The sequence below is a fragment of the Hyaloscypha bicolor genome (genome assembly GCF_002865645.1).
Source record: "Hyaloscypha bicolor E unplaced genomic scaffold K444scaffold_123, whole genome shotgun sequence".
NCBI lineage: Eukaryota > Fungi > Ascomycota > Leotiomycetes > Helotiales > Hyaloscyphaceae > Hyaloscypha > Hyaloscypha bicolor.
The window spans coordinates 197,282-209,422 of record NW_020194625.1 but is presented as its reverse complement, the minus strand read 5'-3'; the positions used below and the strand labels follow the sequence as shown (position 1 = coordinate 209,422).

At 49.1% G+C, this 12,141-nt stretch overlaps 6 protein-coding genes across 6 annotated transcripts; 3 read left to right on the top strand and 3 right to left on the bottom strand.

Annotated features, from left to right (window-relative positions):
• Window positions 1-58: 58 nt before the first annotated feature.
• On the bottom strand, window positions 59-1,425 carry K444DRAFT_633136 (chorismate synthase-like protein; the record flags this gene model as incomplete). The annotated part of the gene is made up of 2 exons (XM_024883581.1): window positions 59-1,331; window positions 1,391-1,425. The coding sequence occupies 2 exons, from the start codon at window positions 1,423-1,425 to the stop codon at window positions 59-61; spliced, it is 1,308 nt and encodes a 435-aa protein (XP_024732948.1).
• Window positions 1,426-1,614: 189 nt separating this feature from the next.
• Window positions 1,615-3,006, top strand: K444DRAFT_536655 (uncharacterized protein; the record flags this gene model as incomplete). The annotated part of the gene is made up of 4 exons (XM_024875396.1): window positions 1,615-2,472; window positions 2,522-2,635; window positions 2,692-2,795; window positions 2,856-3,006. 4 exons carry the CDS (start codon window positions 1,615-1,617, stop codon window positions 3,004-3,006), a joined length of 1,227 nt encoding a protein of 408 aa, XP_024732947.1.
• Window positions 3,007-4,436: 1,430 nt separating this feature from the next.
• K444DRAFT_595445 (uncharacterized protein) lies at window positions 4,437-6,684 on the top strand (the record flags this gene model as incomplete). Its single annotated transcript, XM_024878393.1, has 4 exons — window positions 4,437-4,617; window positions 4,705-5,386; window positions 5,436-5,768; window positions 5,817-6,684. 4 exons carry the CDS (start codon window positions 4,437-4,439, stop codon window positions 6,538-6,540), a joined length of 1,920 nt encoding a protein of 639 aa, XP_024732946.1. The 3' UTR covers window positions 6,541-6,684.
• Window positions 6,685-7,256: 572 nt separating this feature from the next.
• K444DRAFT_633133 (uncharacterized protein) lies at window positions 7,257-7,637 on the bottom strand (the record flags this gene model as incomplete). The annotated part of the gene is made up of 1 exon (XM_024883580.1): window positions 7,257-7,637. One exon carries the CDS (start codon window positions 7,635-7,637, stop codon window positions 7,257-7,259), a length of 381 nt encoding a protein of 126 aa, XP_024732945.1.
• Window positions 7,638-8,582: 945 nt separating this feature from the next.
• K444DRAFT_694556 (uncharacterized protein) lies at window positions 8,583-9,953 on the bottom strand (the record flags this gene model as incomplete). Its single annotated transcript, XM_024887871.1, has 4 exons — window positions 8,583-9,066; window positions 9,120-9,413; window positions 9,462-9,670; window positions 9,787-9,953. 4 exons carry the CDS (start codon window positions 9,951-9,953, stop codon window positions 8,693-8,695), a joined length of 1,044 nt encoding a protein of 347 aa, XP_024732944.1. The 3' UTR covers window positions 8,583-8,692.
• A 244-nt stretch (window positions 9,954-10,197) lies between these two features.
• K444DRAFT_478877 (uncharacterized protein) lies at window positions 10,198-10,692 on the top strand (the record flags this gene model as incomplete). Its single annotated transcript, XM_024872963.1, has 2 exons — window positions 10,198-10,425; window positions 10,504-10,692. Coding segments are annotated over 2 exons (417 nt in total), but the record flags the coding sequence as incomplete, so codon positions are not given.
• Between the last annotated feature and the right edge of the window lie 1,449 nt (window positions 10,693-12,141).

Below are 12,141 nucleotides of genomic sequence, written 5' to 3'. Positions count from 1 at the left end.
AGAAATTAATGTTTCGTTGGCTAGTGAATTGAAAGCCACAAATTGAATTGAAATTTGTCTACTCCGTTTTAAGCCCATTAACGCCTTGATCATTGATATGTTGTTTCTTGATCGCATCCTCTCCAGCAACAGTTGTGCGCTTCGCAGGTCTCGTCTTCTTCAATGGTGGCAGTAAACTCCTCGACGTCTGTCTCGCCTGTTGAGCCATCAACGCATCAATGACAACAAGCGCTGCCATAGCCTCCACAATGGGAACAGCTCTGGGGACAACACATGGGTCGTGTCTTCCCTTTGCCTCCAGAATACCATCTGATTCTCCATCATAGGTTGCAGTCTGCTGTGCCAGGCCGATTGTCGCAGGTGGCTTGAAGGCAACTCGGAAGTATATTGGAGCACCATTTGTGATTCCTCCTTGAATACCACCGGAATTGTTCGTTTTTGTCGTAAGTCTCGGTCTCAGGAGGCCATTTTTCGACGCGCCAGTCTCCAACGGCGGGAGTTCTGGCGCAAGGACGAAAGGATCATTGTGTATCGATCCAGGAACCTCACAACCACCAAATCCAGAGCCAACTTCAAACCCCTTCGAGGCAGGAATGCTGAGCATGGCATGAGCAAGCATAGCTTCCATCTTGTCGAAACAAGGCTCGCCCAATCCACTTGGAACATTTCTGATGACACAGGTCACTGTGCCACCAATACTGTCCTGCCTATCTCTGAAGCCTGCAATCAATTCCGCCATCTTCGCAGATGCAGTCGCATCTGGACATCGCACTGGAACAAACTCGTCGACTTTCTCGCGGGTAACGTCGCCGATCAAGGAGAGGAAAGCAGGGTTTGTCGAGGGTGTAGGATGAATTGCTGAAGGAGGGAACATGTGAAGACCCCCAACGGACGAGACGAAAGCCACAATATCAATGCCGTGTGCAAGCTTGAGGTACTTTTCTGCAATAGCACTCGCAGCCACCCGCCCAATTGTCTCCCTTGCACTGCTTCTTCCTCCGCCACTGCTCGCCTTCACACCGTATTTCTCCAAGTATGTCCAATCCGCATGACTCGGTCGAGGGTAGAGGTCCATCGTAGAATTGCCATAGTCGTGCGGTCTCTGATCCTTGTTGCGAACAATCATTGCGATTGGCGTGCCCAATGTGACTCCAAACTCTGTGCCCGACTGAATCTCCACCAAGTCCATTTCGTTGCGCGGCGTGGTAAGCGCACTCTGGCCAGGTCTTCGTCTTGTCATCTGCGGTTGGATATCATCCTCTGTGAGCTCCATTCCAGGAGGCACGCCGTCGACGATGCATCCTACAGACCGGCAATGTGACTCCCCATAGCTGTGACTCGTTAGCTCGTGTTCTGCGCTGCTGGGCAAGTCAATTGGGGCAGGACATACGTGGTGACCCTAAAATACTCTCCGAAGGTCGACATCTTGCAATTGTGTGTTGTTGGAGGGAGGATTTGCGGTGAGAGAATTGTAGGACGATTTTTAGTTTTTCTTCAGCCTGATGTGTCGATTCCATGCCGAGCTCGGAGAATAGTTTTAGCGGGCGACAGGGGCCAAGGGCTTCAAATTCGGCAACGGCTCTTTTCCTAGTAACAGCACAACAAATTCTGTCCATGGCTCCCTCGAGAGGGCTGCGGCCCCTTCTGCGAACCCGCATACCAGCACTCAAACCGCACGCTCGACGTTATTCCGAATTTGTAGCTGCAGCAACAGATCCTTCCCAGAAAGCCCGAGTCTTTGTCTCCCAAAGCCAAGACCCATACCTCAACCTCTCAATTGAGCATTATCTGCTTCAGAGAACGCCCGGAGACTCCACAATCCTCTTTCTCTACACGAATAGTCCCTGTGTTGTGATTGGCAGAAATCAGAACCCATGGATTGAGGTCAATCTTGGAGTTCTTCGCAACGAAGAATTAGGAGTCAAACTCGTCCGACGCCGATCAGGAGGAGGGACAGTGTTCCACGATGAGGGGAATATGAACTACAGCGTTATATGCCCCCCGTCGGAATTCAATCGAGACAAGCATGCAGAGATGGTGGTCAGGGCCCTGAAGTCCTTGGGGACGGAGAAAGCCAGGGTCAACGAACGGCACGACATCGTCGTGGACAAAGAGGACAAGGAAGGAGCTCTGAAACCGTTTAAGGTATCTGGGTCAGCATACAAACTTACGAGACTGAGGTCTTTGCACCATGGAACATGTTTGCTTTCGAGCCCCAATCTTGAATCCATTTCGAAATACCTCCGAGCTCCTGCGAAGCCATTGATCAAAGCAAGAGGGGTGGACAGTGTGAGCTCGCCAATCGCGAACGTTGGTATTGACAACTTTAAGTTCCAAGAGGCTGTGGCATTCGAGTTCAGGTCCTTGTACGGCACCCTGAGTGAAGCGAGTGTGTGGAACAGGAGCATATTTTTCGTAGATGAAAAAGCAAAAGAAGTCCCAGAGATAGCCTATGGGCTGGAGGAACTCATGGTATGTTACCTTCGGCTAAAGGAGAGTTGGTTTGTCTAACGAGATTCAGTCGGAGGATTGGATATATTGCCAGACACCTCAGTTCAAGTTCTCTACCAAAAACATAACAGAGACAGACTCCGTACAATCCATACCGAGTTCCTGGCCACCCGCATTGCGAGGGGTAAGTTTTACATCTCTCCTCTTAATGCAGGGATACTGAGAACGAGACAGTGCAAGATAGAATTCACAGCCAAGCACGGAAAGTTCACAGAGGTATCAGTCGACTACAACGATAGGACAGCCAGCAGCGAGCAAATCGAGTTGCCACTTCTGAATAAATTGTCATTCCATTACAACGGGCTGGTCGAGCATGAGAAAATTGAGTCCAATCTCATGAGTAGAGAATTGCACAAGATCACCGACTGGGAACAGCTTTTACCTCCATTTCTCTTCACAGATTCAGACCGCAATGTGGCGGTGAGCCCTGGGAGGACGATGAACCAGCTGTTTGGAATGGGAAACTACGAACCGTCAGCATATGTCCGAGAATAAAATCAGGATCTCATCTTTGCTTTTCCGAACTTTCCAAATCATGGAACGTGCGATAATGATGCAAATACGGACACTTTTATTTAAACTGATGCGTTTTTCCAGCTACGTCATGGGCTATGAGGGAAGCACTAGATCGCAATGGGGGTTCACGGAGTTCAGGTCTTGCGGATAGTTTCAACCTTCAAGGCACCCGCCAAGGAGCTCCACGCTTCGAACTTTTCGAGGACGAAAAACCCTCGGAACTAAACCTTTAACGCATCTTCCGATCTGTCCGTAAATAGAGGAGGAGTAGTTGGAGCTCATATCCCCATCTACGAGATGGACTTGGACACGTTAAAGGGTCTGACAAGGAGCACAAGTGAGTTTGAGCAAAAGGTGGGTCCGGGAGGACCCGTGACCGTGGTTGAGCCTCGTAAACTTTATTCCCACCGCTCATGCTGATGCACAGCACGTCTTTAAACAATCAAGTGCAACCACTCAAAAGCCACCTCTATTTCAATCCCCGACCATACCTTCGGTGAGTCCGTATCATTCGTAATCGATCTTCAGCGCTGGAGGAACGCCACCGTTCGCAGATCCCCTTCACTGGGCGCTGGCACCGAGTGGTGATGGTTTCCCGGCCAGGGCAGGGATTTCTCCGCCATTTGTCGACCTGCTCCGTAGGGCTGACCGTCAGCTGTCCCCCATGTCGACGACCAGCAGGACAGATCAGCGTTGTATGAGTGTCGATCTGCGACATGTGATATTTGACTGTTCCCGTCACGATTTTCGTCTTGGCCAACACTGCTGGGAAGCAGAAGAAGCCGATGAGTTGGGGACCACTGCTTCTCTCGCTCTTTAATTGGCGGTAGGTGGATTAAATACGGAATACGCCAACACGGATATCTTGAGGTGGTACAAAGTACTTCTCTTCGCCCCTAGTACGGCTGACCTGTTGCATGCAGGTTTCCTTCAGCTGCGCCATGAGATTGTCAGTTCATTAGCTACAATGCGCTCTCACTCAGAACTAACCACCCATTGACATGGAGCCCTGGGAAACACCGTTCAGGACCCTGACGGCGAGGCAGAAAACCAGAGAACAAATGTCTGCCTGGCATGGGGGATACTGGTAGGTAGGCTTTACGAGTCGCTTGTTTTCGAAGTCTTATCGTTTTGTCGCACAATCAAGTCTTCCTGCCTATTTTTCCTGTACCTGGAACTCAACATCCTATTGTCGTGATACCATCCATCCATTGAATACAAACTGCCATCCCTTGCCTTCGGCAGAGAGTCCTTCATCTATCGAGTCGAGAGATTCTGGTCGAGGATTGAGGTACTTGGCCAATGTTCGCAGTATTTTGGTGGAAACCTGGTGGTCCACGGCTCCAGTCGATCAGTTTGCGTATCTGTATGACCAAACAAACTTGCGCAAGAAGATTATTATTTGAATAATGTTCAAGCTAGTTGCATTTCTGGTGCTCTTTGTGGAAACATCGTGGGCCCAGAAAGATCCGCTGCATGATTTCTGCCGACGATTTGGACATCAGACCACCGTGGTGGATCAAAAGCTCTTCATAGACGGAGGCCAGGTTGATTGGAACCCCATAGCGCAGAACAATCAAAACTATACAAGTACGTTGGACTTCTCTTCGTCGGCAGATTTGCGTCTCAGGGCACCATCTTCTCCACATTGGTACCTAGACTAAGCTTGTCTTCTAGACACTTGGCTGCTCTACAATGATCTTAATACGAGCCCCGCTGGAATTGGAGTCCCTCAGCTCTATGCGAACCTTTCGAAAAACTCGTCGATTCCCGATGTGACTGGAGGCATATTGTGGGGTGATGATGTGAACAAGAGGTTTTATTTATACGGAGGGGACTATTCTGGAATCTCGCCGAATACCCCGAATCTCCTGTCGTATGATCTTCTTTATAATCAATGGGAGTCTTTCGGAGCTCCTAACACACCGATACAAAGTGTATCGTGGGGTGGTGGGGTAGGAATTTCAGCGCTGGGACAAGGATATATTTTGGGCGGATGGTTGAGCAACAACTCGGTACCAGGCTGGACTGGTTCACCCTGGGCGACGAGTACATTGATCAAATATGATATGGACGCTGGAATCTGGTCAAACAACACTGGCCCGGATTCTACGCCGCGGGCGGAGGGTGTCATGGTGTATATTCCAGCAAGCTACTCGGGGCTACTGGTTTATTTTGGAGGAGTCACGGTTTTCAATGGCAATGGCACAAGTCTGTCGGCCTCAATGAGTACCATTCATGTTTATGATATTCAGAGCTCGAAATGGTATACCCAAACCGCTGTTGGGGATGTGCCTTTGGCGAGAAGGAGGTTCTGTGCCGGTGTTGCTTGGGCACCAGATAGATCTTCATATAACATGTAAGAGTTAAGCCCACTATACTTGTGGATCAGGAGCTAATTTCTGTAGATATCTCTACGGTGGCCAGGGATTCGGCGCAAATTCGACTGGCTTTGACGACGTTTATATTCTAAGCCTCCCCTCTTTTCAGTGGATCAAGTGGTGGGAAGGATCTGGAGTCGGTAAACCGCACCACTCTGTAACCTGCAACGTGGTTAACAGTGGTCAAATGCTCATTGTTGGAGGGACTTTTCCGCTCTCCGATGATTGCGATAGCCCAACGACTTGGGGTACACACAATCTCGATCTCGGGAAACAATCTGGGAAGATGTGGAATGACTACCAACTTAATATTAAGTCTTATGTGGTACCTTCCGAAATCATCTCTGTAGTTGGTGGCTCGTACGTGAATCGAAACACGAACCACGATGTATAGCTAACATGCTCTAGGTCCCTGGGCGGCGCGACGGCCACGGCACCAGCTGGCGGTTTCGAGAACAGCGACCTTGCTGTATACTTTACACAGCATGCCTCAATTGCATCTCGATCCCCAACGCGTGCCATACCGAGTCCTACGAAATCCGCTGGTCCCTCCTCTTCCAGAAAGCTCTCGACGGGAGCAATTACCGGAATTGCTGTGGGAGGCGGTATCCTACTCATTGCTGTGCTTCTAGGGGCGTCCTGCTGCATTCGCCGGTATAGACAAACTCACACAGGCGAACTTTCTCAAACGCAATACGACCCCGCACCTCAAGGTCCTTATTCTCAAAACGGACAGCATTTTCAGCCTCATCGCCAAAGCCAGCCTTATCAACTACCGGCTGCGGTGCCCGTCGAGTTGTCCGCGAACAACTATCAGATGGATCCAAAGTCCCAGCAAGTCCATGAATCACCACGCTACAGCGAGCGACAAGGCCAGCAACCAGTACCTCATATCTCACCTACGACTTCCCCACCCCAATCTCCAAGTTATAATGAGTGGCACGCACACCCACCAATATCTTACATCTCTCCCACAATCTCCACGCATCCTTCGGTTTTGACCGATGGGACGCAATGCAGTCCATCGAATACAACAGCGTGTGGGCCTCAGACCTCACCCGCCCCCACATACTCGAGTCTTGGAAGAACAAGGAAGCTTGTTCCGCCAAATCAGACGTATTACTCACCTTGATTAATTTGCTAAGTTTTTGAGCGATTCATTTTCACGGGCGTTTCCAGGGGTCTTCACGAGAACATGACATAGGGTCTCAAAATTGACAGCCGAGAGCCTGTAATTACTGTATACAACGGTCACGAATGAAATATTTCCAACACGTCATCTCTTTCTGCTTCTCTGTCTTGCCTCGAGTCTTCAAATGAATTTCCAATGCGAAGCCGCTACGTTTCATCTCCACCATTCTCAAGGTGTGCCCGCTTCTTTGCTCCAGCGAGCGTCATTTTAAGAGCACGAAACTGCGAAAGGCTCAAAAGAGTGACTCATTGATGGAGAACCAGTCTAGCAAATATATGGAAACATAAGTACAGTGTGTAATAATTTCTGCGTTCAGTCTCATAATCTCATTCCTAGTTCTCAACTTTCTATCCATTTTGTCCCGGCTTTTCAGGACTCCCGCCACCCACTTTCACTCCCTCAAGTGAGAGATTCAACCATTAAATTACGCAAATCGAATGGGACAAGTATCCCCTGCTCCGTCTATTCAGATCGATGACCTGCAGGAAGAGCTGCAAGCAATGAAGCAGCCGCGTCCTGTCTCTTGTCGTGGCCAGCAGGGAGGGCAGTAAGAAGAGAAGCAGCGGCGTCGTCTCTCTTTCAATGACCAGCTGGAAGGAGAGCAAGCAACGAGGCGGTAGTGTCTACGCTCTTTTCATGACCAGCTGGGAGGAGGGCTAGCAAAGTTGCTGCATCATTTGTTCTCTTATCGTGGCCAGCAGGAAGTGCTGCCAGCAACGAAGCCATTGTATCTTCTCTCTTTCCATGGCCTGCTGGGAGCAGCGCCGCAAAGAAGCGGCATCATTGGCTCTCCGACTTTCGGTGTGGCTGGCGGGCAGCTCGCCCAACAATGAGCTGGCATCGGCTCCCTGGTGGCTTGACTCTGCGCCTGCTGCGAGCGCAACAAGACCACCGACCTCGCGAGCGGTAAGTTGACCGAAGTCCTGGCCAACAGCCACGATTGTGGCCTTCGCATCTTCACTAAATTTGATGGGGGCGGTGAGAATTGTGGTAGCAAATGCGACTAGCGCGAGTGAAAAGACTGGTTGAGTGCGCATGTTGGCGAGCGTGATTGGAGATGAGATGATAGTGATGTGAGGTCGACGAAGAACAATTGAAATCATAGGAGCTTGAGAATCAGATCAGGTGCTAAGGGAAGTGCACAGTAATGATCCTTTTATTCGTTTAACTTCGAACGAGGCCTCGCAAAAAAAGGTCTTCTCGTGCTCCTTCCCGGTAGATTCAAACTCGGACATGTTTCTCCAACTTTCATATCGTATCAGGAGGAAACAATCAGCCAGTGAAATTAACAACTCCTGTCTCACACGAGGAGTTTCCGGGAGGGCATGAAGTTGGACCTGTGCTCTGCATCACACCTTACCAATTCCGATGACGAATTCACGTCCTGGAAGTCTCCAGTCCGGCGTAAATATGGTGATGCTTGAGGATTAGTGGTATTCAGCGATGGTGATACGAATTCGACGTCGGATTTGCATCAGGAAGGTCCCTGTTGTTTATGGAGTGCTGAGTAGATTCTCTTCCAGACGACGGCGCTTGGGAGACTCACTTGACGAAAACGTATCATAAGATCCCAAACAAGTAATGCATCAGCTAGACAGTAAACATCGGGGGTGGGGCGATGTGGATCTTTAATGTTGAAGTAAGCTTTTCATGGCACGGCGGGAAGTGCACAGACATGAGAGATCCGAGCGGCCCCGTTATTTCGAGGAAGTTGTCGCGATTGGTTTCCTTGTGGAAACATTATGCAGTTTGTTTCATTTCCGAATACTGAAAATCAGCCCTATCTATCTCCCTCTCAGTGATTTGACAACGTGGCGGCTGTTCGTGAGAGCTGGCTACTTTTGTATCAATTGATATGCAGAAGGAGAGTTCACATTCAATGCGCAATTACGTCCATGAAAATCAGAGAGTATCAATTAAGACTGCTGCTCGGCGAGTTGAAATGACTTGATGATAGTTCATTATTGTTACTTCATTTGGCACAGGGGTGGAACCATTTGGTCAGAGCAAAAACCTAAGAACAAATATGGCCTCCTTGCAGCTTAATCGATCTGAGAGATTACTCTTTCTCAACTGGGGCATTTCCAATCTCTCACAGTGTCTGTAGCTCCGCCCTCTCACTTGAAAGTTCCACAGGACTAATCGGTGTACCACTAAGTTCCGCCGCCCTCCTCCGATCTAGTTCTCCCTTCTCTTCAGAAGTCAAAGGTACGCTTGTATCTGCCAGCTCCCTCCGTCTTGGAATCCCGGGACCTAATTCTGGCTTGTTCAGCTCCCTTGCCCTGTCCCCTTTCCTCAGTGCTGCAGATCGTCTGCCGTACCAGAATGTGAACACGCTCAGTGCAAGAAAGAAGAGCACGCCAATTGTGACTCCAACTCCGATTCCAACTTTGGCCCCAGTAGATAGACCGCTTTGCTTTAATGTACTGGAAGATGTTGTACTTTGTTGCGGACTTTCTAGTTTGGCTTGGATGTGCTAGAGCTCGGGTTGGATGCACTAGAGCTTAGGCTAGACGTACTGGGGTCTGAGGTTGATGTGCTGGAGTTTGGATTTGATGTGTTAGAGTTCGGAGTTGATGAAGGAGATTTTGGAATAGAGGTGCTGGAGTTTGGGTTCGATGTACCGGTTGGAGTGTCACTCGAGGATGAAGCCGGCGGTGGGGCTCGGGTAGTTGAGCTTGAGGATATTGCGGGACTGACACTGGTAGGTGAGGAGGTGGACGAGGAAACGAAGGAGGGGGTGCAGTTCGGGAGGGTGAAGTCCTTGGGGCAGTTGCCGGAGCTACAGTAGACTATACAGCTAGGAGGAAGATCTATTAGTACGAGTTGTGCGGGGTGTGCAGAGATATTTGGAGACATACTTCTTGGCGCAAGCTGCGTCGCCAGAGGTGGAGCTTGTTTGCCAACACGTCGCAGTGTTGACCCCAAGTGGAGGTTCACCGGCGAGGTTATCGTCGCAATTACCAGGCTGAGCGACTCCATCAATACACCGAATGATGATATTACTCGATAGAGATTGCTAGAGCAGAAATCTCCGCCGGAGGCTGGGCAGACGATCTGGGATCCGTTGCTATTGGATCAAAAGGTTAGTCGCATTTGACCTTCGTCGCGTTTTCAGCTCTGCTGCCCTGCGCGACTTGTAACATCCCCCACCCAGGAGAAGGTTTTCATGTTGGCAGCACTCACAACGTGATTTGAGCTGATGCGATCGTAGCAAGCGCCGCGGCAGCGATCACTTGAGAGAAAATCTTCACTCTGGAGACGAGGTATGACTGAGCTGAGGAGAAGTATTGAAACGCCCAGCGTTGAGTGATGGACGGCGATCTCCATCTCTTGGCAAGCCACGCCAGCATCTTGTGAACAAGGGCTTTCCATTTTCATCACTTTTACACAGCCAGAATCATGTACTGCTCCGGGGGAGTTCAATCTGAATCTGCGACGAATAACCATTCTACTATGATTGTCGATATCGAGCTATATCGTCCGCTTAGACAGGGCAATACTATACGCCTGCTGAGACTCTCGAAATCTTCCCTAGAAGCACATTCTCCTCTGGAAATGACGGAGCACTGCCTCAATGTCGACACCACCGAACTCCCGGAGTTCTTTGGTCTTAGTTACTGCTGGGGAACTCTAGGCCATACGCAGACCCTTTCCGTCAACGGATCTTGCATAAAAATATCGGAGAATCTGAACCGAGGACTTAAGGAGCTGGCTAAGCTTGACGAATACAATGGGCAGATCTGCGTTAATCAACAGGATCTGGTTGAACGTTCCCACCAGGTGACCATGATGCAGCGCATATATCAAACCGCAGTGAAGACTGTCATCTGGCTTTTCTCGCCGCTTGGCCTGTGTGGCGTTCCTGAACATTACGACAGAGGTTGGAATCTCGCGGAAAAGCTATGGAGCCTTGGGCATAGCAACAAGGATTGGGCCAACAGTGTTCCTTGGCTTAAGGTGCCCCATCCTTTGCAACGCGTGATCCAAGGCCCGTCTCTTGCATCGCTCGGTCTTCCCGACGTCACCAATAGCGCCTGGCAGGAGCTCAAGAGCATCCTGAGCAACGACTGGTTCTCACGCGTATGGGTGATCCAAGAAGCTGCGCTCTCACGCTTGCCTCCATCAATAGTGCATGCGGGTCGTAGTCACTCACTAGAGCCAATCCTTTGGTCGGGTGCTTGGCTGTGGCAAGTTGAAGGGCCAGCACTTTCAATTAGGATTTCGCATTCTGACCTCTCAAACGTCTACACTATGTTCACTATTGTCTTAAGTCAAACGCTATGGCGTATCGAGCCGCTTTTGATATACACAGACGACGTAATGGCAACGGATCTGCGAGATAAGGTTATTGGGTTAATGGGACTGGCGGCTCCCGAATCGTTGCCACGCGATTGGGTTCCGAACTACCACAATACCACTGTGGCGGATGTGTATCGCGATATTACGCGCGCAATTGTTTAAGAAACTAGCAATCTCTTGATGTTCGAGAGCCTGAATTACAATTGTGGATCCGGATACCACTTGCTGCAGGATTTACCTTCACGGACGCCACGATTCTGCGATGTGTGGTCACCTGTCTTCACCACGGTGCTGGACCAGGACGGAGAGAGCGTTGCTCAGCAATGGCGCCCAGGGTTTGAAGCTTGTAGGGGAAAGCCGGCCCAGGTATTTAAGCAGAGTGACCCGAACATCCTCCCTCTCCGCGGATTCCGAGTTGAGGAAATAGCGTGGGTATCTGCAGTACCAAATTGGGAAGAATCCGAGCCAAATAGGCTGCTTCGCTGGGTAATAGACGGTGTGCGTCGGTTTTGTTTGGACGGACGAGAGTCGCCAGAAGCTTTCATCAACAGGTTTTTCCGTATAGCTACATTGGCAATCGGTATTGATGAATTGCCGACAGGTGTGGATTTGGTTGAGCACCTTGCTCGACAAGACGATCTCATGTCAAGCGGTCACTCTTTTGCAGCACAGATGTTATCCTTAAACTCCGACAAGCTGGACTTGGAAGACGTGGAGAATGTATTAGAAGGCAGACGTCGAATTGATTCAAACTTTTTCGTCACGACGAACGGAAACGTTGGGTTTGGGCCTAAGTGGACTGCCAAAGGCGATTTTGTCGCTGTATTATATGGTTGTGAAGCTCCAGTTATAGCTCGTCTGCGTGAAGATCAAGATCGATATCTTATATTAGGTTGTTCATATGTATCCGGTTGGATAAAGGGGGAGGCAATTAATCTTTTTGAGAAAGGTAAGATTAAAGAAAGCTGGCTTTGGTTTCTCTAATATATATAAATAAAAACGAATATAAAAATATAAAAAAACCCTCAAAAATAAATAAAAGAATTAAAAAAAAAACTTTTTTATAATTCCTTTTTATTATAAATAAAAATCAAATGCCTTAAAATTAAGATTAAGGGATTCAATTATTTTATCTAGCATTAATTAACTATAAAAGTATTATATATTATATAATAATATTGATTATTATTATAGCTAAATTCCGCCTGGCACTAGCAGCCTATACTATAAATGCTAATG